At 40.5% G+C, this 27,787-nt stretch overlaps 2 protein-coding genes across 14 annotated transcripts in view; both read right to left on the minus strand.

The window, feature by feature from the left end:
• Nucleotides 1–13: 13 nt before the first annotated feature.
• UBXN4 (UBX domain protein 4) lies at nt 14–14,646 on the minus strand. 2 transcript variants are annotated; one of them, XM_014249640.2, is made up of 13 exons: nt 14,517–14,646; nt 8,998–9,100; nt 8,114–8,142; nt 7,149–7,267; nt 6,402–6,561; nt 5,855–5,957; nt 4,261–4,315; nt 3,961–4,125; nt 3,053–3,180; nt 2,217–2,319; nt 1,749–1,880; nt 1,217–1,425; nt 14–651 (listed from the first exon to the last, which is right to left on the minus strand). In XM_014249640.2, the coding sequence occupies exons 1-13, from the start codon at nt 14,593–14,595 to the stop codon at nt 513–515; spliced, it is 1,524 nt and encodes a 507-aa protein (XP_014105115.1). In that variant the 5' UTR covers nt 14,596–14,646; the 3' UTR covers nt 14–512. The 2 variants fall into 2 exon arrangements, with proteins under 2 accessions (XP_014105115.1, XP_005519664.1); XM_005519607.2 differs by having other exon boundaries at nt 6,396–6,561.
• A 6,920-nt stretch (nt 14,647–21,566) lies between these two features.
• Nucleotides 21,567–27,787, minus strand: part of R3HDM1 (R3H domain containing 1) — a 49,996-nt gene continuing 43,775 nt past the window's right edge. For 11 of the 12 annotated variants that reach the window (XM_088058595.1, XM_088058589.1, XM_088058594.1 and 8 more), the window contains 5 exons: nt 26,564–26,733; nt 26,204–26,354; nt 24,869–24,948; nt 24,012–24,096; nt 21,567–23,008 (listed from right to left, as the gene is read on the minus strand). In XM_088058595.1, coding sequence (XP_087914721.1) covers nt 22,659–23,008; nt 24,012–24,096; nt 24,869–24,948; nt 26,204–26,354; nt 26,564–26,733 — 836 coding nt within the window. In that variant the 3' untranslated portion in view covers nt 21,567–22,658. The remainder of the gene's footprint in view (nt 23,009–24,011; nt 24,097–24,868; nt 24,949–26,203; nt 26,355–26,563; nt 26,734–27,787) is intronic. The other variant, XM_088058584.1, reaches the window with a different exon arrangement.

The following is a 27,787-nucleotide window of genomic DNA, read 5'->3' on the forward strand; positions in this document are numbered from 1 at the left end:
CTTCACAAGACAGTCATGTTTTCTGGAAAATAGTTTATTGAGTGCTTAGGGAATTAAAAACTACAAGGTTTTGCTTGCAGTTGCAGAAGCAAGAAAAAAGTTAAACATAAATTAGTTACCTGATTTGCTACTTATAGTGCTTCTGAAACCCTCATTTTAATCAGACATTGTCTACCATGACCTTTATATTAATATAGCTGGCCCTTAAATTTATGTAGCAGAATATTTATAGATTAAAAAGTGCCTTTCTATGGCATAGGGCAATATTTATGAAAGCTCATGGAGATTTTCAGTCTTTTTACTAGTTTCCACTTACACCCACTTGATTTTTCTGACATAGGTGACTTTATTCCATAATCCACCACAGGAAGAAGAATTAAGTAATTCAGTCAGTGTAAAATAAGCCCCACTTGTCCAGAAGCTTTAGTTGACTTAGATCAAATAAGAGAAGAAAAAAAAGAAAAAAAGAAAAAAAAGAAAAGCAGCCTGATAGTAACTGCAGTTACTCAAAACTACATTTGTTGTGTAGAATTTCCATTCCAAGTATTGTTTTCATCTTCTCCATCATCTTGAGTCCTCAGTCTATATATTTTGCCTTCTTTTTTGAAGTCTTCCCCCCGCTTTTCCACTACTCGTTTCCTGACTGCTTGCCTAGGGCGCAAAAACAGTGAGGTTTGACAGTTTCCTCAGTAATAATTACACAAGAGAAGCAGCAAATGCAATAAACACAAATCATCCATCCTTCTCTTATCCTCAATAATAGTTTTCTTCATCCCTTTGTTTCCTTGGGAAGCAATACCCAGGTGAAAATTTGTCACTTAGCAGTCAGAAAGAGTGGCAGACTCTCATTTTCCCTGTCATTGAAGTAAGATGTAGATTCTTCACCAGAAACAGATGAGCAGCTCTCCTGGTACATGGGAGATCTCATTCTCTAGGCAATACAAAACCTGTCAAAACCAGACTCCATCTGCTTCTGTTACTTGAACAACCATCCCATAACAGTTTGATATCTCATTTTTAACATTTTTATCTTCTGAACAGTATCAGCCGAAGTGAAGCTCACCTTTGTAGTTACAGCTGAATTCCCTATTCATAAATGACTGCAAGACAATGCTTTTTCTACTATGTAATTGGGAAGTTCAGTTCCCCACTACAAGATTAAAACAACTGCAGCAAGAAGCTTGAGAAAACAGCTGCCTTAAATGCTTTGCCTTACCTGCTTTGCTCGATGCTGCCCGACGCCGAGGGAGATGAGTGGTCTTGCTGATGGGCTGATCTCACAGAGGGCTGTGAGGGAGGTGGGCTCGTAAACAGAAAGTTGCTAATGAATCTCCAAACCGCTAAAAGGGGATAAAGGATTGTGCCCAAGAACTTCCACAGATCACTGCCTGAAGCCTGAACAACAGAAGTCGCAGGTCTTCCCGCCTGTCATGAACACACCAAGCGAACTTGTCAGGTGTTAAAGTCCTTCTCTTGCGGACAGAGTATTTCACACAACATTTTGAAGCTCAGTAGACACAAAGAAACAACTTTGGTTACACATTAGACTAGTATCTATGCCACCATTTATCTGCTTCAGAAAAACTTCTCCAAATCAGTTCTGACAAAAACTAGAATAATTTTGCAATCTGTTTAGACAAAGAAAATCTCCAAATTCAAGCCAAATACTATCATGGCTGACTAACAGCAAATATCCAGCTACTGTATTGCTGTTTGAAAAATCAAACACACCAAAACCCAACACCTACCGGCAGCAACACTACTGAAGCACTGGGTGCTAGCTCGAGTTCTACTAACTTCTTTCCATAATCTTCTTTGGTAAACTCCCTCCTGGGAAACATTGTCGCCAGTGAAAAATTGCCATAAGTGTTACCAACCGTCTGTGAAGTACATAAAGAAAACATTTTATTTATAACTTTATTTTCAAGCAACTGCATGTTTGCTAGCTGAGTATACCTTAACAAGAGTTCTGTATCAAACTATCACTCATCCTCAGAGCAGGATATGAAATATCTTTCATTTTTCTCTATCTCTTACTAATGATAAGCTGCAGCAATCCAAAGGCAGCTGGTGGCACTGGAGAAGGCTGCTACCAAAACTTTCTTCAAATACCCAACAAGGAAAGGAGTTGATGACAACTCCACCACCATCAACGACTACTTGATGCTCACCAAATCATAATCAGCACATAGCTGAGAAACAAAATGCCCATTTACCTGTGCAGCAAACTGCCTGGCTTCTTCTAGCCGTGCTTCAGATGGGAACTGGTTAGTGAAGGAAGATCCATCGGGGAGGCGGAACTGAATCCTGGCTATTGCACTGTGGGACATGTATTGGGGTCAGTCAGGACATGAACACTTACAGACAAAGGCTCCTGGGCCTTAGGCTTGGTAGTACTGAAATGTAGGACAGAGTGACAGTCATCCTGCCCAGGGCAGTGCAGATGGGTTGTAAGATTGAATTCACAGTGGAAAACCACCTGCTGATCTGTCACAATGCACCTCTTCCATAACTCCATATAAGGTCCCCATAGGTTCAGATAATTCTTAAACCAGCAGTGCTGTGCAAAGCAGGAGACAGCCCTGACACGGGCAGCTGATGGCCCCAGCCCAGCCTTGCTGAATCCAAACCATCCACACACACAGCCTCTGGACCCACAGCACCTGGATCTGCAGTGAGCTGCCCAGCACGCTGACATTATTCAGTCATTCTGTCCAGAATATCTTTTGCAGTCTCACCTTACCTAGGACTCCACCAAGCTCCATTATACTGGTATTTAAATCAAAGCTCATACACTAAAAGCTCTTATCTAACTAAAATAACATTTGAGAAAAGGTGGTTAGTGTTTCATGATCACAAATGCCAAAAGGATGAAAGCAATCAGAGAACATAATGTTCATGTAAATAGCTACCTTTAATGTTACTATTTAAACAGCTCAACACAGCAACATGTTGCCAAGAGATTAAGAGATTGGGATATACATTAACTCTCTTAAAAAGATTTCTTTACCTCTCCACCCCAAGATACACACTTGTGTCTACTACAACTCACCTTCGCTCCCTTTGAGCTGCCTCTTTTCTGGCCTCTATTTCAGCCTGTTTAGCCTGAAGAGCTGCAGCTTTTGCAGCTTCTGCTTCTTCCTTCGATTTTGCAAAGCGAGCTGCCCTCTCAGCACGATCCTGTGGAAGGATCGAAGGGAAACCTTAATTCTTAACAGGACTTGTTACCTAACATTCCTCAAAACAGACAGCTATGATCTATACTCATGAACCAACTGCACAGATACAAACAGACCATATGGTGAAAAGACAGTGGAACTGCGAAGAATTAATCGCTGCCAAACTGCACAAACTTGTGTCATTAGCCAAGATCACTGAGTCACTTCCCACAACCAGTTGTTAATAGATGATCCTCCCATGTGAGCTCAACACTCCAGGGAAGATAAAGGCAAAAAACTTAAGACAAATTACAGGACTGCAATTCTAAGTGTTCTATACCAAAACCTAATAACGAGGAAGAAGTTCAGTTGTTACCACCTATTTACATCCATATATGCACACACATATATACTAACTTGGAAAATAATCCTCGTCATTTTGAGAGCAGTGTTCTTGTGTATGTTCTACAATTAAACACTCACTGTGCTTCTCTTTTAGTACCATGCTTAAACTGCAATTATTTTTATGTTTATATGATAATTCTCCGCTAGGCTCAAGCACTATGACAGAAATATTTGTTCAGATAGAGAAGAATTGTAAAGATGAAAGCAGAAGTTTCATTTTATACACAGGAAATGCTATATACTCCCCAAACACAAAAATCTTTACTGTACAAGGCCACAGGATTCCCACTGGAAAAATGAACAATCTTTCAAAGCTTCATCAAATGAGAAAATTTATCATTTTAGTACACTGAGAGAGAGAGAAGCAGCAAGCTTTCTTCCAAAATGCAAAATTTACCATTGCAATCTGTTGCCTTATGCGCTCTCTAGCAGCCTTCTCTTCTGCCTTTTCTCTGTTCCTTTCTTCTAACATACGTTTGGTCAATTCTTCTTCCTGTCGTCTTTTGTACTCCAACATTTCTTTACCAGTTTTCCTTCTTTCAATTTCTTTCTTAATTTCTTTCTGAATAGAGAGATATAAAAATTGGACAAGAGAAAAGACTGAAGTATGTTTGTTTTAGAAGGAATTAAACATTTTTTTTTCAAATAAGGGTATATGAAAAAAACAACTGCAAGGGGTTTTACACTTTTGTGTTACCTGTTCTTCTTCTTTCCTTTTCTCCTCTCTTCTTTCTTCAAGCCTTTTTGTTAACCTAAATTTAAGAACAAAGTGAAAAGTCTTATCATTGCAGTATTTTCAAATGTTAATGAAGCATTTGCAAACCCAGGAGAACACATGAAAATGAGCTGTAGCACAGTGCTAATACTTTGTGTACCAGCAATGATTCATTCCCATGCGGGTGCACCATCCATGCAAAGGGTGGTGGTGATTTCACCACCTCCTTTTGCACTTTTAGAGTTGTTCTAACATATTCCTTTTGTCCTTTTTCCACTCATTAAATGAAGAATCCTACATATTCCTACTGTTAAACCAACTTATGAAGACATACAATAAGCAAATACTACTTAGGATCTGTGGCAACAGAAACACTAAAGCTCAATCTCGTTTTAGATATTTAAGCCATCTGGTTTCTTCTGCACATTACCTCCTAAAAGGGAACACAAGTAATATTTAGCCCTGACATAGATGCACATGCATCTGTGTTAGCTATCCAGAAAAATGCTTCAGAATAAAGATTGACTTAAAAGAACAAAGTAAATTTCTCAATACAGATTGACAATAAAATCCCAACATATCTGAAGTCTGGGGAAAGGGCAGGCGTGACCCAATGTGAAAAGTCATATAATCAGAAAAATGTTTGTATGGTAGCTGTTTGCATAATTACCACTGAGCTTGGCCTCTTCTTCCCCCTTGCAAAAAAAATGCTGTAGATAAATTATGCTAGATTTGTATGTAAGATTAATGCATTTTTTTAAAAAGGAACATTGATAATTGTATTAAAATATTGACTGCATTGTCTGATCAGTGGTAAGTAAAAAATATACCTCTTCACCAATAACTTTGGAAGAGCACTGAAATATGCATAAAAATATTTAAGATATATTTTAGCATTATAAATATTCCTATTTGCTAAATTTGTTTTATGGTTTTAGAGAGGATATTTCAAATAGGATCAATCTTATTAAAAACAAGTTTAGAAATAATATCCCTTATTTAAAAACAATGAATAATGAATTAATCATATTTTGAGCCACGTGTTTCTGATCACCATACTTGAAAAAACTAAATTCATTACTGTTCACTGATCAAAGCATGAGTCTCAGAATAGGATTCCACTGACTTTTTCAATATCCCTACACTACAAGAAGTCATTGAATCAACAAGAAATTATGACATCTCTATACAAAACCTAGGTTGGCATTTTATTACACCAGTTTCCAGTACTTTGAGTTCAATGTTTCAATTCATTCAAGAACTTGCAGCAAACGTATCATCTCTATTGAAGTTATATCAAAGAACACTTAGAGTTTTCCAGATTACCTCTTTCTTCCAAAGTACATGAGAAATTATATTAATTAAAAACCTGGTTTGGTATCAGCCCTAATATTGTCAGAGACACGTAATACAAAATAAGACTACATAAGTATTTGCCAGATGACAACAGATTAAGGAGCAAAATCCTGTAATTAGATGTATTAGTTAAAAAAAGCCCAAACCAACCCAAAACACAACAAAACTGCCTCCTGAGAAGCAAATACAACTCATTAAAAGCCTGCAAAAGAAGACTTGCCTTTCTACTTTGCGTGTAAGATCATTCACAGGCTGAGCATCATTTGCTTGCTCATCTGTAGAATTAGTTGCTTCCTGGCTTGCTTGACGTGAATTTGCTTCATCTTTAAGGGATTTACAAGAAAATAATGCATAAGAAAGAAGGAAAGATGTATTTCTTATAAAAATTATTAGGCTCATTGCTAGCCACAATTTGCAGCAACTGGGATATCTCAAGGAGATATGAGGTTCTGCTACTTAAGACTCCCCCCCTCAACAATTTGGTTTCAGGTTTCTAAGCCAAAAAACTCTTTAATTTAATCATTTTTTAGGAGAGCATACACAATTTTATTGAGTTATAAACCCTAAATTCCTCACTTATTAAAACTATGCAGAATGACAAGTTATCCTTCCCTCCAGACTTGTGCAAAGCATTCTGGAATATCCCAAGCTTTTCCTCAGTGAGTCTGCTCAATCTATTGCCTTTTATGTACTATCATGTAACAACTTAAGAAAAACCATTTCCAAAGCAAATGAGGTGGCATTTGTGTCAGAACACTAACCATTACCAGCAGAAGATGCTATTGTCTCAGGCATAACAGCCTTAGGAGAGTCACAAACTCCTGCTCTGGGTTCTGCACTTTCTGGAGCACCATCAGACTGAGAGGAAGGACAGGGAGCAGATGCCTGACTGCCATTTTCCAAAGGCCGCCCTTTCCCTGTGTGCATCTAAGAAATTGGAAAAAGAGAGAATGGAGCCTATGAAAGTTCAAATATTTTTCACAGGTTAAAAGGTCAAGACTGAATTATTATTGAAGAATCAGTCCTATTGAAAATATAAAACTAGAATTACCACATATTGTTGAGTATGGTACAATCATGCGTTTCATATTTTTTTCTAACTTTAGTCTTGCATTTGAAATCAAAGTGATAAAGCAACCTACACTTGTCTATAACTTCATAAATCCACATTACAGAACAATATTACAAAACCATGTTATGAGCTGAAGAGTAATCCCCTTAAAGGTGAGTTGTCACATTTTGTCATTCCAGTTTAGAGTTCTTGACACATTTCTTCAGTACTATGGGTTTACACAGGTGATCTGAATAAAACAATTAATGCAGCACTTGTGCACAGTGTTTCCAACCTGTGTACTGAATTCAAGGTTGCTGATTTTACTGTTGGAAGGACAGAACCAGTAACTCACTGGTTCTAGTTTCACCAGTTACTTCCCAAAGGCACAAGCTGAGGGCCAGGCCATCACTGTCCAGAGCATTACCAGCTCCATTTGGAAGATCCAGCCTGTCAGCATTACCTGTTTGACTTTATGGATTCTGGTAACAAGCTCTTCCACAGAAACGCTGCCAGCAATAACTTCCAAAGGGATTCCATTGTCTCCTATAAAAAAGCTGGATGGGACGCACACTACAGGATCTGCACAGTGACAGTTAAGGGTGGTGAATGACAGAAGGTGATACAGAGTAACTTTACAGGGCAAAGCAGACCTCCTTCCTACAGGAGCTTCTAGCCCAATGCTTTTATCTCCCACTGGTCACCAGTAGCCAGGGCCAAGAGAGGAAGCAAAACAAAATATGCTGGCAAACATTACATGCAACTGGTAAGCATTTCTTCTTTTCTTTGTACTGCTTTAGGCCAAAGTATTTTTCTCCGACTTTCCAGGCAACTAATTATGCTTTGACTTGAGAATGATTTTGTTTTAGTGTCAGACAACATTTTAAGTAGACAGTAATGAAATCTCCAGAGCATGAAAGAAATCCAAGTTAAGGTACAGAATTCCCAGCATCACAAAGAACTAATGAACCATAAGCAGTGACCTCCTTAATGCAGGCAGGGGTTTACCTGACTTCACACCTGTGTATGTGACAGAACCCAGATCCTTGGGTTGGAAGCTTGTTCCTCCTCCTCTGCACCTCTGAGCCCCAGATCAAAATTTAAAGCATTTCTTGTTTGTTTTCTAATGCTGATTAGTAGGACCAACAGGTTATTTAGACTACATAAAGCTTTAGATAATTTTCTATTTAGAGAATTACATAGAATTAACATAAAAAAACCCAATTTGCTCACTTTCTCTAATAACTGACAGCTAGTTGAATACACAGATGGTATCTATTAACTACACAGTTTATTGCATAGTTTTATGCCAAAATAAGTATTTTCAATAGCATTGCTTGTAAGTATTTGTCTTAAGAAGGGTATTAACTTGTATAGAGCAATTATCTGTAATCATAATGTAGCATCTAAACAGATCTCAAAGGATACAAATTTGAGAAAACTGCAGGCATGCTTCACTGTTAAAAAGAAAATATTCATTTAGGAGTAGCAATCATTTTGCAACAACTTCAGATTAAGTCTTTCATCATAAAAATAACTGTCCTACAAAACTATTTAAATACTTGAGAGAACACTAAAAGCAAATTTGCATTGCATCTTATCATTAACATTCTGCAAAAGTGTTGACATGGTGACAATCCTTGGTTATCACAGTTGACTACATAAGAGTTAGGAAAGGAAAGCAATGCTAAGAGGCAATTCAGGAAAAAGAAATCTAGTCTATTGAGCACAAATAATGTAGTAAATCTAATAAAATGTCTATAGAGCATTTCAAAATAATACAATTTGGGGAAATGTCAGTGCACTTTGTGCACATGGACTGGAACACAAACATAACAAAAATAGCTGAGTAATTTACCCAGGAACATAAATGCGTCTCCATTCTATGTGTTACAATGGAGGCAAACACATTTTCTCTGGGGCTTTACAGATTTTTATCTTTCTGAATTCATGAAAGGTTTTTAATTCATTATGTAACTTGGCAAACCAAGAACTGCCTCTAGCACTTGCATTTTTATTACAGCATTTTTAATAGCATTTTTGTGTCTCTTCCAGTTGAGAAAGGGCAACTTCAAGCCTTCTATCACTCGTACTGGAATACAGTCTGAAATACACGAGTATGTGCAGAACACAACAATAAAATTTGACATTTTCTCAGGCTCTAGGGACTTCTGGAGTACTAAATTCACTTCTGCTCTGGAACCAAATATTTACACTATCTCCTAATCAGGGTGAGGACTTCAAAAGCCTCTCACTCATCATCATCATCAATGAAAGAATGTGTAAGAGACAGAATTAGAATAGGCTCAAACCTTTTGGTGTCAATTTTAATAGCAACAAAACCATCTGATGCTGCTTCAGTCACCTTCTCGTCTTCCCACCTTGCAGCCATCTCAGTAGACTGTTCATCTTCACCTGCAAGACACAGCACACACATGAGTTAAGCCCACCACAGATTGCTGTTTCTGCCTGATTTTAGCTTTGCTTCAATCCTTTGGAATCACCTTTGTAAAACACTTCGGGGCTTATTTTCAAGTCAGTTTATAATTATTTTTTTAATAATCTGGAGACAATTCACTCCAGCTGGTTCACTTTGGTAACATGTCAAAACTATGTTCTGATTGCCCCTCATTATAAATTTAATGACATATTAGTACATCAGCTGCTAGTAGGTAAAGCTGTGTTCTCCACTCCATGTAAATACGTAATTCAACAGGTAAGGTTTCACCGTTTGACAGTGTTAAAAAATCCCCAAACCAAGAAACATTTATTTGCAGATTATTTATAACTTAGTTTTGTATTCCTGACATGAACATTAACAGTAGGAGGGGAGGAAAAGGAGTGAGGAGCAGAGAAGAACAAGAATAATAAATGCAGAGGAACTACTTGGATAAGAGAAACTGAAAAGCTGTTCAGGGTCCAAAGATTCAGAGGTGTTATTTTGATCAGATGAAACATATCAGTCTTACATCATACATTTATCTCCCAAAACACCATTTTAGTGAGGGTGTGGGTTAATAGATTCTGATTAATATTAACCATCTTTCAACAAGTACACTGGCCTGCAACCATTTCTTTATCTTCCATCTGTATTACTTCCTAGCAGCTTGGAATGGACTGCAGTCTTGATGAAGAATCTGAGTCACAAGTATGGAAGTATAGTAGTCCATTATTCAGTGACAACAACAAACCACTTGTTTGTTTCGTCCCAGTTGCCATTCCATGCAATATTTTTGACTTGTTAAAGATCAGGAGCTACATTTGGAATCTTCCAGTGAAGTGCTGCTATCTGGTCACAAGGCCTCTCACAGGGGCACGTATCAAAAATACAGTTTTGGAAAAGTGGTTTTCAACCACGTGTCTCAATTTCCCCTGGCATTACTGGAGCAAGATAGAAAGTATCTACCTCTATTATTATTCTTCTGCATAAGCAAGCAAATATTTAGGCTATTTTACGTGGGAACCTTTCCTCTTGCTCTAAGTGCAGTGCTTCCAAGTGTGGCCAATGCAGCTGTTGTGCCCAGAGCGGCTCAGCCTCCTCTCCTGTTTCCAAATGCTCACAGGCAGGCAGCTGCTTCACCACACACTGTTGCAAAAGGACATGTGCTCATCCGATTAGGCTACTAAAAATATCTAAATACTTGCCCAACACTGACTTTTCCACACAACCAACTGCTGGAGAAAAAGGAATGCTGAAAGACATGAACAGGGCAGAGGCTGCTCACAGTAGAGTCTGAGAATGACTGAATGAAAATGCTGATAGCTCACGTTTTATAAAGCTCTGTGCCATGATGCACTGATTAATATTGTAACTGCCCACTGAACAGCTGCTTGTTCTCATACATCTTTTTGTTTGATAACCCTTTCTCATTTAGGGGTTAGGGTTCATTTATTACAGTTTTGTAGTAGCAATTGTATCCTAAAATCAAAACTGCCAGATCACAGGAAACACATCAGAAAAGTCAAGAGGTCAAGCGCAACAGAACTTGACATAATTCATAATTCTGCTTAACACTGAGCCAGAACAACAGCCTCAAAATTCTAGATCCCAAAACTCTCATGTTTCTTGTTTCTCAAACAAACATCACTTTATTTCACTTAGTGGAATGATCTGTAAACAATTCACAGTCACACTTCCTCATCTCTTAAATCTGATCAGGTAAATCTACATAGGGAAAACAGATCATTTCTCACGTGATTCACATACTGGACAAGACTCTTTTTGTGCAATAATTTACTTCCTGTATGAGGAACTTACTCAAAACCATTACATGTTGTCAGAAGACTTTAATTCCCCTCAGCACACAGTCATCAGGGAAGTGTTTTCCTTTCAGGAGGGAGATAAGCCTGACTTTCCCATATCCAACATTTCATAACTACTCAGTAAGAGAGGATTGCCATTCTGGAAATGCCAGGAAGCCAGGACATTAAACCATTCACCTCCTCCTCCTCCTCCACATCATTTCACTTATTTAACTTGGAAAGTGACTTGATACATCTTGGCTGCAAATAACTAACAAACAGCTTATGTGTACAAATTACCATTTTGTAAAAAAAAATATTAAAATAATACAGTTATGAACAAAGGGAGGAGGGTTTCTACAAACATTCTTAAAAAGAAACAAACATTTTAATTGAAAGCTTTTTATTGTCACACTCATACCCCTTCATTTTTTCACTCTGAAAAGCACTTTTTATGAGTGGCCTGGTATTTTCATGATCAGAACATGTCTAACCTTTGGAAAGAATAATTTTAAACACCTCAGTCAGAACAGATGAGGTTTTGTATCAAATGAACTACTAACTTTAGACTCAAAGAATCAAAGGCTTTTCTACCCCTGTAGGCTATAAAATCATCTACAGAACAGCTACCAACAAAATACCAGGGATGTTGATAGAATCATAATATATCCTGGGTTGGAAGGGACCCACAAGGATCATTGAGTACAACTCCTGGCCCTGCACAGGACACCTCAAAAATCCTACCATGTATCTGAAACCATTTTCCAAATTCATCCTGAACTCTTCCCTGAGGGACTGTTCCATTGCCCAACACCCTCTGGGGACAGAACCTTTTCCTGATATCCAGCCTACACCTCCCTGGACCCAACTTCACACCATCCCCTGGGGCACCTGCATTGCCAGACCTGTCTCAGCGTCAGGAACAGGCTCACTGTGCAACAACAGAGAGAAACTGCTGCTGGCAATTACTTGATGCCAAAAGTAACTCATCAATCCCCCAACACAAGCCCCTTACCTGGTGTGTCCAGAGGCCTCTAACATCTCACTTTAGTATTTCAAACCAGTTTCCTAAGGCAGACCTGCTTCACCTCATGCTCTCTTGGGAGAACAGAGAAATCCCTTTTATTGCAACTTCCCATGAGTTCAATGGGATCTTTAATACCCTTACACCATCCTGTCACCAGAATGTGCCATGAAGGTTTTAAACACTGAGCTCAAGAATGTTGGGATTATGGCTGCAAGCAAAAACACTTTAGGAGAAACTTACTTGAACAATGTACACTTACCATCACAAATGTCACCTCATTTTTAAGATAAATAAACACATTATTCCTTGCTTGACTAGAAAATACTCTGGAAGCAGAAAGAATAATCCACTTCTTCATTTTCTAGAGAAAATGTAAGTGAAGTGCAGAGGAGAGGAAGAGAGGGACAGGCAGATGGTGGCAGAAACCAAACACAGATGGACATATCAGAACAGCTATCCCACCACAATGGCCACCCCAAAATGATTAACTAACATTTTCCATTTCTCTCATTATTTTTTTTTCCCTTTATTAATTTCTTTCCCATAGATATTACTGGATGAAGTGTACAGAATCAAACACTGCTGAAAGCCTATTCTCCAGGTGTTCTCAAATGCCTGTCTCCAGTGGGAAGCGTGGAAGCGTAAAGGCTCAAAGTTACCATGATTGTGAAGTTTGAAACATGTTTCTACCCAAACAACAATCCCAATCTCTGCTAACACAAAACCAGACTATTCTTTCAGCACTCCGCATCCTTCAAACACAGCTGCTTCCACACAGTGTGAGAAAGTTCTTGGACTTCCCAACTCCCTTTCCCAGCACATGTATCAGAACAGTTTAATGATCAGCTCTGCCATGGGTCAGCTGCCCTGATCCCACGGGGCCCAGGGTGGACCGGGTGTAGGCAGAATTCTCCCAACTCTTCCATTTCAGAGATGTGCCTGGCTGAAGTCACGCTCTGCCTTTTCCAGGGCTCATAAGAACAAACAAAACAAATCCTCACAGCATACACAATGACAAAACTAGGTTACAGCCCTGCAACCAGAAATTTATTTCTCCCCTGTACATCTACATACTCCTACATCCACCCAGTCAACATCAGCATCTAATAGGCCCCACTTTGCGCACAACCTTTGTTTAATAAAAAATACTGAACATAAGTTACAACATGCACTTCTCTGCCCCTCATATATCAGGTTGAAACTACTCAGAGACCCACCAGAGTCCCTCTGTCACTGCCCTCCTCAGCCAAGCAGGGGAGAGAATGGCTCATGAGGAAGGCTCATGGGAAGAGATAGGGGCAAGGGGAGATCACTCGCCTGTTATCTTCACAGGCAAAAGAGATGTGACTTGGGGAAAAATTTATTTAACTTATTACTAATCAAAAACCAGAGCAGGATCATGGGAAATAAAAACAAATCTCCTCCCCACCCTTCCTGCAGTCAGATCCTCACACCCTGTCTCTGCTGCTCCTTCCTCTTCAGGGGTTGGACTCCTCATACTCTTCCAGCATGGGGTCCCTCCCAAATTCTGCAATGTGACTCTTTCCCAAGGGCTGTGGATCTTCAAGAGCTGCTCCATCCCATCCGTTACTCCAACACCAACACAGCCCAATCTGTGGTCTCACAAGACCTTGATTTCTACCAGTATGTTTACTATCCAGCAGAAAATGCTGTTCTCCAAGCACATGGAAAGTTGTGTCAACAAAAGGAATTTAACTACACCTTTCTGTTCATGTCCCATTTGGGAGTGAACTTCTTGAAGCCACGTGAGTCCTACAGTTCAACAGTTCTTAAGGGACATCATCAAGTCACACCTTTAACATCGTTGTTGCTTCACGAGGCACCCGAAAAACTTCAAGCTAGGAACACTTAAGGCAACAGTAAAATCTTAAGACACAACACACAGAGATACACAAAAGCTCAAAAATAAGTTAAAGAGCATGGTCTAATCACAGAATATCACAGTTTTAATCGTGTTGGAAAAGACCTCTGAGACCATCGAGTCCAACCTATGACCAAACACCACCTTGTCAACCAGACCATGGCATTGAGTGCCACGTCCAGGCTTCCCTTAAACACTCCCAGGGACCTCACCACCTCCCTGGGCAGCCTGTTCCAATGTCTAATCACTCGTTCTGGGAAGAAATTCCTTCCAATGTCCAACCTAAACCTCTCCTGGCACAGCTCAAGACCGCCTCCTCTTTCCCATCTTTTTTTCACAGAGGAAGGCAGCGTACACAAGACGATATGATTCCTACAGGTTCTAATTACAGTGTTATGAAACACGCACCGTCGGTACGAGGAAAGGAAACAAAACACAACAAACAGCCCGGAGAGCTGCACCGGCGAGTGCAGAAGAGCAGAACGGAGGGGAAGGCGACACATCGGATGGGCGACTCCGCTTCACAAGCGGGCGGGCGGGGGCCGGACACGGACACGGAGGGCTGAGGCTGACACAGCACAAATCCCGCTCGGCGGGAGGGGCGGCGGGCGGGACACAGCTGGGAAGGCGCTGCTGGGCCCTGCCGGGGGGACAGCGGGCGGCCCCGGGACGTACCGTACCTGCCACGAACACGACGAAGACGGAGCTGCGCTCCTTGGCGGCGGCGATGGCGGCGGGGACGGAGCCGCCGAACCACATCGTGGGACCGCCGGCACCCGCCGCCCTCAGCGACAGCCGCACCGCGCCTGCGCCGCCGCCGCGCCAACCGCCCCCCGCGCGCCTGCGCGCTCGGCCCGGCGCCACCGCCCCCTGATTGGCGGCCCCGTGCGGCACGCGCGCCGCCCGTCCCCTCCCGATCGCGCGCGGGGGGCGGTGGCGGATGCCGCCCCCCCTCAGCACGGCGCCATCTTGGCGTTTTAGCAAGAGTCCGGAGTGCTTCCGCAGCAGTGCATCGCCCCCTGCGCTGTCCCGCTGCGAAACGGGCTGGGGGCGTCAGGACAAGCGACGGGAGCTGCCCGGATTTAGCCTAGGGAAGAGAAGGCTGAGAGGGGATCTCGTTTATACAAGTCTTGTGAGGAGCGGCTGAGGGGGTGTCTCAGCCTGGCGAAAAGGAGGCTCAGGGGGACCTTAGCGCTCTGTGTAAGTCCCTGGCAGGAGGGTGGAGCCAGGTGTGAGTCGAGCTTTTCTCCCACGGAGCCAGCGACAGAATGATAGGACATAGTCTTAATCTCCGCCAGGGTGGCGTTAGTTTGGACATCAGGAAAAATCTTCACAGAAGGGATAGCTAGACATTGGAACATGATGCCCTGGGAGGTGGTGGGGTCACCGTTCCTCTGCTCTTTAAAGAAAACCTGTATATGGCACTCCGTGCCATGTTCTGGTTGACGTGGTGTTTGGTCAGTTTGAACTCGATCTCAGAGGTCTTTTCTAAACCAGTTGACTCTGATTCTGTAATGCTCAATAAATAGAATATAAATATCTCAAAGGCAGGTACCAAGAGGATAGTGCCAGACTCCTTTCAGTGGTGGGTGCCCAGTGACAGGAAGAGCAGCAATGGCAGTACAAGAAATTTCACCTCAATATGAGGAAGAACTTCTTTACATTGAGGGTAGCAGAGCACTGGAATAGCTGCTCAGGGAGGGTGTAGAGTCACCCTCTCTGAAGACATCCCAAACCCACCTGGCCAGGTTCCTGTGCCACCTGCTCCAGGTGACCCTGTCTTGGACAGGTTGATGTCCATCTGTGTGGCAGCTGCCAGAGAAAGGGGCACCTCCTGCACTTGGGGCCGTGAGGATGGCCACAGCCATCCCTGCCCCAGTGCTCACCCTGAGGGAGGCAAGGGCGTGACTGGGGGGGAAAGTGATGGAAGAAATGACAGAAATTTATGTTAAATTGAACAAAAATTGAATGTGGTGTGCAGTGATCCTCCACGAGGCAGGGGGTGAAGCCAGGCCATCCTCCCTGCTCCCAGGCCTTGTGAGGGACTGGCACAGCACAGCCAGCACGGCAGAAGGACTCCTTGGTCAACATTTCACAGCAATGGGGACAGGGCAGTTGATGTCAAGTGCTCTAATGATAACATTTTGGACAGAACACTGCACTTGAGCTTTTCTAAAACACCACTAGGACTGTGACTGTCTGTACTGGGTAACTTGCAGAGGCAGACACTCAAACGTTGAAAGGCCAAAAAGCACACAGTCTTTCAGTCTGGAAAGCTTTTACTGTTGCACCTTCTGTAACTGGATAATAACAACTAAAAAATCCTACAAACTTACAGTGAAAAGGAAGCAAATCAGTGCTGTCAACAGTGTACAAAATCTGTTTTACTCTCCCAAGATGCAGCATATGGAAGTCGTGTCACAGTAATTCTGCTCACTGGATGAGCTTTGCATGTGTGTTGTGCCTCTGAACGTTTCGTAAAGAAATACCATCAGAACATGGTTCTGAGATGAATTTGTAAAAATTTTGAATATTTTTGTATTTTCTTTCTTCATTATACAGAACAGATTTAAGGACAATGCCAAAGGTTGGATAGTATCAAACTATAAATTTGTTTTTGGAGATAAACAAAGAGACATCTCTGTTATAAGTGCATGTAGATTCTGAGGAGTATCTTAAATTCTTTAATAAATTTGGATGTGTTGCACTAATTCTCTTGACATTTCCAGCAACTGTAGTTTGCATTTACTGCATCTGATTTGGAACCCTAAGTTAGAAGCCAAGTTTCACGAGAAGGGTGAGTGAAATGTTGAGCACTGTATGTTTTGAAAATTATTTTGCAAGTATGATTTTCAAACTCTTCGATACTACTTTAAACAAGGAAGAAAAAGAAGGGCTTACTATTGACTGGACATGTAATTTTTGTGAAAGTGTACAGTCTCTTACATGCTCAGGAACTATTATTATTACATTATTACATTCTCAAAGAATTACAATTTTAGGAGTGGAATTCTCCAACTGTAGGGTCACTGACTTGCTGCTGTTGGATGTGCCTTTGCTGCTCATCTGACAGCCTTTAGCACAAGTGTCTGGAAACAACAGAGGTCTTCTTCTAGAAGAGCAAAGGATAACTAGTAAGTAGAACATTTTATTGAGAAATAAGAAAAAATAGTTTGACAGCTGGAACATACCTGGGATTCAGTTCTTTGAAGGGGGATGTCTTCTGTGTTTTCAGTTATTGGCATGGGAAACAATACAAGGTAGTAATTCACATTCTAAGAGACTAATTTTTTCTCCCCAAAACGAGGACACATCCATCTGGATTAAAATGGAAATTATCTTTATTAGGGAATTCCTATTTTAAATTGCATTGTTGCTTCACCCTAAATCAACAGTTAATTAACAAATCAGTTATCAGTTTAAGCCAGTAAAAAGTCAACAAATTTGAGCAACTGTGGAGTCAAGGTCTGGTGTATTTCACAGACTATAAATCAGTGTGGTAGACTATCAGAGCACACTTAATAATGATGTTTCTTAATAACTACATTGGAAAACCAAAGAAGGGCAAAGCTAATTAACCCCACAGCTAGGGCAAAAGTTAGGATATTAGAAAAAAGCAGAATGCCAGTGTCTCCCTGTCAAGTTCAAACTGAGGCCACTGTAATTCAAGTATGATGTGCAATATTGCTTGTAAATATTCTTTTTAAACTGTCAAGTAATTTTGGGAGATCAAGTGTAACAGATCCCTTGGTGTTGAAGTCAGTCCCTACCCCAGCCAGCATCGAGCGTGCCTTCCACCTCTGCTTGCCTGTGTCTGAAACATTCCACTGCTGTCAGCACCATGGATCATCATCAATCCCCAGCTAATTCAGATTCCCAGTTAACTGGGACACAGGAGCTGAATTAAGAAATAAACTTCATTGTTAAGCATTAGCCACAGCAACACAGTTTATTTTTATAACTTATTCCAGTTTTAAAAGCATACAACTGTCAGTGACACACAAGTTGTCCTCTGCAGCTCTTTGGTTTACAGCACCGGGCTCATCTGATATTCCGTTTCTCTTCCCAAGTGCAGGCACAGTCCATTACAGCTGCATGCATCCCGTATAATGACTCAGTGCATGAGCTTTACCAGTGAGACTGAAAAAACCACTGAAGTGTTTGTGTCCTGGACCAAATTTTAATGCTTAATCATGTCTTCAGCAAGATCCACTTTCAACCCAACAAATTTTGACAAACATCGCAAAGCATCAAGCAGTTGCAAGCAGGATAAAAAATAAACCTTACAGTGAGGGCTGCTGAACTGAGTCGGGGCCAAACTCCAGCCCTGCGAGTCTGAGGACACAAGGCAGACACTGGAGTGAGACGAGGCTCATACACGTCGTGGTAAGAACATAATTGCACGCATTTTCAAGTAATCCAAGAGACAACTTAATTTACACTGAAGGTTTTGGATGTGAATGGTGACTTTAGTCTTAGGTTCCAGAATAAGATAACTTACAGGGGCTTAATTTTCAGAATGTTTTGGAAATCAGGCCCTTTTAAGGGTTCTGGTCTACATCCAAGAAATAAAGCTTCCAAAAGGAAGCCACACAAACATTGTGCACTTTAATTTTATACTTACTGACATCAGTAGCCAAAATACCCAAAACATTTTAAATTTTAATAGGAGTAGGACACTGAGGAGAAGCAGTGCATCAACCTTCATGAAAATCAAGATGTAGGAACATTGAAGGGATTGAAATAATTCCTTTCATTGTTAGAAATGTATTAAAATTCCAGCTACAATAATTTTTCATGACCTGTAACTTAGAAGTGTTTTGGTCAGTTTTCTCCAAAGCTTAATCTAAACATTCTTCGCTTCAGGGCTAAATACAGGAACTTAAAGCCTGCATCAATTTTATGTTGAAAAAAAAATATCATGGAGCTAAGTAGTATTTATAGAAAGTTGTAATTGTGACTCCCTTTCAGGCATCCAAGCTAGTACAAGGTTAACTCAAAACAACAGATAAGTCAAGTGTGAAGTTTTAAGGCACAAATGAGTGTCATAGGATGAGAATATAACCATTCATTCCACCTTGAGAGGGAACTGGCCTGCAGAGATAGGAAATAGGCAAGAAGATCTCCTGTGAAAGGTGTGTTGTGTACCTGAGTACCATATTGGATTCACTGAGCTACACAGTTCTTGTGGTGCTTTGATAAAACCCCATCTGCAAAGAGCTGCCCTCTACACCCGGATCTTGAAAGAAAATCATGTGTCCTACAAAAGGGCTGGTTGCAGGTGGAGACACCCAAGCACTACAGTCTGTGTGCACCACAGTGCAGGGTTTCTTTCTTCACAGACACTCTGCTCCTTTTCATGTCATTTTTCTAAGTGTATGTGAGTGAAAACAAAATATTTCATATTAGAACAGGTCACATTTGCTCAGGGAGGAATGTAAGGGAAGATGCAAGATGCTTGTTCCCAACCAACCGTGCCTTACCAAAACGCACCAGCCACAGCCTGGCAGGCACATGCAAGCTGTGAGGATATTGTAGGGTGTGCTGGAATGATCCAACCAATTCCAGCATCCAGGCCCATGGGGTCTGGGGAGTCCTCAAAGTATGGGGCTTAAATTTATTAAGTTTTTATTATCTTTTTGACTGTAATATCTGAAATTATATGAAGTGTTCACAGTTCAGGAGGGATTTTACAATGTGTGTTAATTAAAAATGAAAATCAAGAAATAGTAGCTTGTGGTGTAGATAATGGCCACATTTGTTCAGTTTTTCTGCTTATTCTTCCAGTGCTTTTCCTTAGTTGTAAAAGTTAAGACATGGTCTCAGTAAAACAAAACATACTATATTGCTGCAATGGAAGTCCTCACTTAATTTCTTTTGCCTCTATTTGCTTTAAAAATAGCTTTAATCGTAAATGAGAGGAAGCGCAAATACACTGGGATACTAAAAGATTTGTTGAGAACATGAGAATGCATTTTACGTGCTTCTATTTAATGCATAAGTGCTTTTATTTGCTTCCTGGACCGTGATCCAAATCTGTGGAACAAATGCAGTTCCAGGGCTTTTGCACACAGTACCTGGGGCTTATGTGGTTTAAGGAACCGAAAGGGGCAGGAGAGTATAAAGGCCAGGAAGGTATAAGCTCTCTTGGCTACATGCATTTGCATCCTGTTTGCTTACTAGAGGAAGTATAAAATAGCATAAAGACAGGAATAAACACAACTGTGAAGTGGAAATATTTTAATACTTTGCCCACTGTAGACATCAGAAGCCTCTGACAGTGTCAAAGTCCTGTGAATTGTACCTGTGTGGCTCATATCAGCACATCGATTAAAAACTTCACCTGTCCCTGTTTAACACAGAATAAAACATCCTCAGAAAGGATGGCATACCTGTAGTAACTGGGAAGGATTGGTTTCTGGATTAGAACACAACTGGCTTCTTTTATGTTTTAATTTTTTCTTCTAGGGTAACTTGTATTCATGTTTACAACTTCCTTGGTAAAAATTAAATATTTTCTGTGCCTCGTTCGTAACCAGTGTATCCCTCCCTTCCCAAAGGGCTGCATTCTCCACGCTTACCTCCCATTACCTTTTCTGTTTATTGTGAGGACAGTTTATGAAATGCAGCAAGCTATGCAACATCCTTTGGAAAGGGTTTGATTTGATGCAAAATTTAGTGCTGGGCTCATTCAGAATAGATGGAATCTCTCAGCTACTGCCTACCCTTCTACATCTGAGAAGAATCTTGTGGAATGAGTTAATGACAGGAGGCAGCTGCCTTACTGGGCTGAAACCCCTGTCCTTACATCTCTTTAATCTCTTAGCTGCTTTTACAGGATTTAAACCACAATCCTAAACTAGCATGGGAATCAGCAGGAGCCAGTCACAGAATGCAGGCAGTAGTCATGGTGTCTGTGCTGTTCAGAGGAGGGAGTAACTGATAAACTGGGCTTTTACCAACTTTGGGTTTGGGTGCAGTAAACTGCAGCAGTCCAGCCCAAGGAGCAGCAAGAAATGCATCCTCAGTCAAGCACAACTTGAATGCCAAGTACCATCCTTTTAGAAAAGCAGACTCGAATGAGTACATTTGTCTTTTATCTGGGGACTTGAAGCTGAACATCCTCCCGTTTGTTTTAGGGAAGCATCTAAGTTTACCTTTAGTAAATATGTGTTGCTGCAGCATTTCACAGGATCAAGTCCCATAAAACTAATTTATTAGGCTACATTATTCCCAGACAGGTCAGTTTTCTAAGTTTTCCTCCAAGTACTTCAGGACTGTTTGGGTGTTCATGGATAGAAAAATTTGTATAAACAATGAGAATTAATGCTGGTTTAGGCACCTTAATTCTTCACCTTTATCCCCTGAAAAATGTTGTTTAAACACAGTTTACTTTGAGTTTCCTCAGTCACAAATGCACAAAATGATAGCCTTATGAAGTGACCAAGTAGTTGCTTGTCTACATAGCAAATCAGTTCCTGAGCTAAAAATAAAAAATCAGAAACAGTCCCTTACAACATCTGAAACAACTTTTATAGAGAAACATTTAAATATTATGAAGGGCTGGATAACATAAATGCCATAGGAGGAACAGCAGGTGGTTTTTTAGGAGGTTCTAATATTTGTGGGTTTAAGTTCTTTTCTCACATTTGAAACAATCCCAGTCATTAATATGAGTTCATCCAGGTTTCAGAAAACTCCTAGAAGCTTAAACAAGTGCACTGAAAAAGTTTGTGTTTGTAAACATTTATTCTTTTGAACTGAAAAAGGCTTGCATCAGCACACATTGTACAGACTTGCAAATTACACAAGTTGAAAAAAGTTTTGTTTCATTTATGTGCAATGAATCTTTAATGTCCAGTGAGCATCTGCAAATGATGAAAACTTAAACCATTAAAAAGGTTTCCAGCACTTATCAAACACAATTATCTTAGCGTGAAAAGGAAGAGAAAGAGACCCATACTGGTGGGAACACAATTAAAGTGCAAACATTTTGTCACTTGTATGAAGATACATAAAGCTTCTTCACACTTTTGTTAAAAAGAAATATTAAAATGTGATACAGTGAACATTTTTTGTAACCTATTCATAATCCCCTTCTAGTAGTTATTAAGCTTGCTGGATCTGAAGCAAATTCTTCAAGGGTAGAAACTTGTAATCTCTTTTGACATTGTTTGAATGTATTGCAAAACACAAGGACCACCTAAGGAGTCAGTTACTAAAATGATAATCTCTTTTTCTTTAAAAAAAGAAAAAACAAGAGAAAAAGAAGAAAAAGAAAAAACAACAACAACAAAAAAAAACCCCACACAAGGGACAAAGAACAGGTTAACTTGAAGATCTTGGGTAGTTTGCTAGAAAATTAATATAATTCCTTAAGAATGGTTCTCTTTTCCCCACCACCAATCCTCAGGTTCCTGCCTTGGAATGGATAGCTGTGTGCTGGCTGTGAAAAGGGATTATAAAATACAAATCTGCATATGGATTTTTATGAACATCTGCTGTACAATAGAACTTTGGATCTGATACAAGATTTCAAAAATATAAAACAAAACTACTATAAAAGTAGGGGGCATTTCAGCAGCATTCCTTACAGAAAGCTGCCTGTCGCAAAGATGATTCCTTGCTATTGTCTGGGATTAACTCTGTAAATTTTTTTCATCTTGCTGGATTCACTGGGTTATTTATTCTTCAATGGCAAATGTCATGTGACAAAACATCCCAGGAGTCTCTATGAAGAGAACAGAAACCCCATGACATCAAACCAATCGAGGAGGGAGGACATGGAAGTAGCAAAGGCCGAGTGTCCAGCGGTGTAACTGCTACTGCGAGCTGGCCCTCTCCAGGACGTGGAAGTCGTAGTGCTTCTTGCTGGTTCTCAGGCGGAACTTGCTCACTGAGGTACTGCTCTGTCTCTTGAGTGCGCTCTGCGCGGCCGCCATGCTGGGGAAGGTGGCCAGAACCGTGTAGGTGGACGCCAGGTCCCCGGCGCGGGAGGGCTCCGTGCCGCCGTCCCCGCAGAACCGCCGCTGCTGCTGTGTCTGCAGGCACTGGGAATCCCGCAGCCACCGGATCTTGGCACCCACTTTCAACAGTTCTCCAAAGAGTTTCTCTGCTTCCATACGAGTTATGCCTTCTGGCAGCTCAGTAATTTCTAGAACTTTCCCCACAACTGAAAGAAGAAAAACAATGAATCTAAATTGGTTATTGCACTTAATGGTACAACACCCTAAATGAAAAATTACTTATTTCATACTTTTATCTCCAGTTGGCTGATACCAAATCCACAGGCTTTGCCTTCCTGATGTTCTAGAGGGCCTTTGGCCTCACATTTAGCACTGCTTACAAATATAATTTGTTTACTTGTACAAGTGTGCAAATAAAAGCTGGGAATACAAAGAGGGTCCTCAGAACAAAGAGGGGAAAATAAAAAAATCGTCAACAACTCATTTTGCAGCAGGTTTCAGAACTCACTATAGCATCTCACTGGCTTCACCAGGTAATGCTTCACACATCGCCATGCCAAAAAAACTAGTCTGTGTCAAAAAAAAAAAAAAATCCTTTCCACTAAATTGTTACAAAAAAATGATTTATCTGTAACTTTCTGTGAAGAGCTGACAGTAGGAAGCAAAAATTCTTTCCAGTAAAGGTATTAAGATAGATGCCATCAGATTTCATTTGGATGACATCTTTACCAATTCCAATGAGCTAATCTGTAGATCTCCTAGTATGTCTCCCACATCCATGTGCTTATATATATTAGAATGGGAAAAACTAAAGAAACCAAAAAGAACAAACTAATTTGTGGTTTATGTCTGATTTCACTTGTTACACCAGTAAAAGGAAGCAGGGGTGTGTATAATTAATATTTAATGTAACAGTATCATAGAACTTATGTCCAGTAAACTGACATACTTGCTCTTTTAGTACTCTCCAATCCTGAACTTCTCTGGTCTTTTCTCCAGCCTTCAAAACTACATTTTTCTCATTTAACTTCCCTCTTCCCCTCTCTCCATGTCTTCCTCTCCATCCTTATGTTTCCAATGTTTGCCATGTCCATTTCTGTCCAATTACTCTTCACTCTGGCCCGTCTCACCTGTGCTTTTCTTGAACATTCTCAGTCCATCAACATAATTAATTTTTCTGGAAGACTGTGTCAGTCAGCATTTCCATACCTGGTTCTCCTGCACCAAGATCTGCTGAAGCAGCCTTCTTTGCTGGTTTCTTTCCCCTGTTTCCGTGTCTGTTTCCAGGCTGACACTGGAAAGATTGACATAAAGGGTGTACATTAACGACAATCCATCAATATATTAAAATTTCTAGTCAGCTCAGTGAAAAGCAGTCAGAGGAATGGAAAATAACCTGCACTACCATGGACAGAGAAGATTTTCATATCCAATTTTACTTATTGAATTTGATAATCCTGAAGTCAAGCACATTCGATCCTTCACTACAGAATAAAGGGAGTTTGATGGGGGGGAGGTGGGGGGGGAAATCACCTTAATTCATCTTGGAAGAACACTCCCCTGCCCCAGCCATCACATCTCTAAGGTGGAATTGGGTAGAACTGAGCAAGGTAGAGGCAGGGGGTTTGTGTGTCCCAAAAATTAAATAGAGGGAAACACTTTCAACTTTGCTAACACCAATGTTTTGGGTTTGTTTTTCTCATAAGGAACAAACCCACTCTTTTTTAGAAATTACCGCATACATTTTTTTTTTTTTTTTTTGGTTGGTTGTTTTTTTTAGGAATGGTTACTTGAATAAAAGAAACCAGTTTTAGCAAAGGGACCCCTTTAGATTTTTGAATTAGCTAGTGAATTGCTTAAAATAAAAAAAAATGTTTCTCACTTTTTTAATACAACGAACAAGAACAATGGGGAGTATTGACACGGAATAAAACTTATTGCAAAGCAAGCACCTTCCACTCAGTTACTCTCCAAGTGCAATAACACATTCCCCTATTCAAGGTGGTTGTAATGGCAGTCTTGAATTGGGTTTTTTTTCATTGTTGCCATGAGATTGTTCTCAATACCTGTTGGCTTGATACTTGTCCACGTAATAAAGATGGATTGTATTGCAGGGGTTGGCCAAGCAATGGGTATCTGGCATCTCCTTAAAGAGAAAGGTAATTAGAAGGGTTTTTCTGTTACAGAAAATCTTCCTCCAAGTCCATCTCACACTAAATATGTTACACAGAAGAGAAAGCGGAACTGCTGTGCACAAAGCTGAGTGTCTGGCTGGGCTAACAAACACAGAGATGCCCTGACTCCATCAGTGTCAGCCACATCCTGATCCCAAGGTGAAAAGGTACAAACTTTCTGGTGTTTAGGGATTACACTCAAAGTTTTTCTTCACTGCAGTCTTAGATAAGTCCTTTCATTTCAAAATGAACTTAAGTCTAAAAGCTCCTCTCAGTATGCTAATTTAGTAATTTTCATGGTTATAACCCTGATTAGAGCCAGGTCCATCTTCAGATTCCCATTTGTTGCAAGGATGCACAAAGACAATGCACTAGAAGTTTTCAATAATCACAACAGATTAAGGGAGCTAAGAAGTGTGCTTCAAACAGGCCACCAGGAATTTTTACTACAGCAGATAATACAAAGCAATGGCAAAGATTATGCAACAAATAAGACAAAGACAAGAAAATAAAGTTCTCTTTATTAATAAGAGAGACATACAGAATTTTCTGTAAGTTTTGCTTTAAAGTAAATCTTTCTGTAAAATGGACCTGTTAATTTTGAGTTTGGGAATACTTTTGCTCACTGACAAAAGGGGTTTATATGATTGTATTTTAAACATTATCAACTATCCCATTTCAGTGAGAACTCCCCATTTTCTGTTTTTCAGTTGACATGGCAGCAGAGGATTGAAATTCTTCTGCAAGGAATTTTTTGTGTCCTTGGGTGGGTCCTCCTGTCTGAAATTCTAACTGAGGTACAGTCCTGGCTATGTGATCCATCATGTTGTTCTACAGAGGAATGAAGAACACATGTTTATGCAGTGGTGCAATTCAGTGCATCATCAGCTAATTATTTATGGTTAAGACCTGAAGCTAAATTCTAGCAAACATTTTATTAATATTTTCAATGCTGAAATGGGAAATTTCACAATGTGAGAAAGCCAGTGTGCTAGAGAAACACATTAATGAGGAGATGAAAAGCCTTTGAAGATATGGTGGACAGTATCAGTGCACAGTGATAAGGTGAAATGTTAAATTATGTTTGAGGGATTAATTTTGGTGATTTTGCTTCAACAGCAATACTACTAAAGTGAGCCACAACTCATCAGAAAATCCTCATATAACTTGCATTTTAAAACATTCAAATAGAAATCACACACACATTTTAGTTAATTAAAAATGTACCTTGTCCAGGGACAAAAGGTCTAGAAAACTGGGACACAATAGACAGAGGTGTCAGTGTGGGACGGATGTTCTTCATGTTTGACAGCTGGGCTGGTGCTGGTGATTGGGCCGGTGAGGTGACAGGGCTGCCCAGTTGAGGACTATGCTGCAGCTGGAATAAACAACAGGTTAGTGGTTCAAAAAGTACTGCTTGAACATGCTGAACAGCACCCACAGCCTTTGAAGATTTAAATGAAGGTAAAACAGCTCTGTTGGGTGTAATCAGAGCAAGATTTTTATTCCCCAAAAAGAACTTTTGAAAAGAGATATAATATATACATGTTTTAAATCATCCTGGAGAGGCAAACCAGCACCTCCTACCTGTGCAGCACCGTCTAAAGTGCTGAGTTCCGTGGCCTTGTGCCCGCGGGGGTGATCACAGTAGTACTTGCCGGGTTTCCTCTGTGGCGGTGACGGGTTCCGCGGCGCGGCGCTGCCGGGCACGTTGAGCTGCATCATCAGCACCCCCCCGGAGGGCGGCGGCGCCACGGCTGCAACACAAGAGCCACGGGCACTGTCAGCACAGGCCGCTTAGCACATCACCCAGGAAGGCACCAAGAAAAGGATCAATTACAAACGGAGTATGTTTTGCTAAAGAAGCTGCTGATTCTAGAAAACTGGAGCGGTATCTTCCATACAATTACAACTCCACTATCAGCTACACCTGCAATAGTTAACTTAGAGAGGTCTTCCCACAACGAGAGATAGTGGAGCCACTGAAACTCATTGCTGAGAATATTTTTGAAAGAAATTGCTCTATTAGTAGATGACAGTCTTCAACATTCACTGTAGTTTCTATCAGAGCTCTGTGTTGCAGAATGTGATACTAAGTGAAAATATGCTTAATTTAAAAACAGAAGTTTTCTAGTTAGTTTTACATGATGTACAGCAATGCAGACTCAAAATGTTTTTTTCTCTGATAGGATGGCATATATCAGAAAGACCTGGGATCAGCTTTTAGCCTAGGCAAGCTTACAAGTTCTCCCTTAGGAATGCTTTCCTGGGCAGATAATGCAACCTGACCCCCACACGCTGGCCCACTTGGGCACTGTGGTAGCCACAGAAACTCCAGAGTTAGGGGAGAACACCTGAACATTCAGCACTGTTCCACAAGGTTTCACACCAGGAGCTGTGAGGAGAGGCTGCCCAAGAGACAAGCCATCTCCCCCTTCTGCCCCAGGTAATTTATATAATGCCCTTTTAATTTATAAGCAGTTGTTTGCAATTTCCTTTTCTGCTTTACATGCTTTTTACAGCATTTCTCAGAAACCACAATTAAAACACACAGTTTAAATGTCATTTAATCATCCATCTTTAAAGCAGGATTCTGCAGTCTTCTCAATTTACTGCCATGTCATAGCACAGCATCAAGATACAGATTATAAAATGCATTAATCTGGTGTTTTTTTATAATGGGCTATTGTTTTCACTACCCCTGGGCTTCAAAAAAAAGAGACTTCTTCAAAAATCAAACCAAAAAATGTAGCATAACATTAAAACTACATTAGCTTTTGTAAATTGTATTTGGAAATATTAATTACATGG

This window comes from Pseudopodoces humilis, chromosome 8 (assembly GCF_049639895.1).
Source record: "Pseudopodoces humilis isolate 2021_Gansu_Grassland_sample_001 chromosome 8, ASM4963989v1, whole genome shotgun sequence".
NCBI classification, from domain to species: domain Eukaryota; kingdom Metazoa; phylum Chordata; class Aves; order Passeriformes; family Paridae; genus Pseudopodoces; species Pseudopodoces humilis.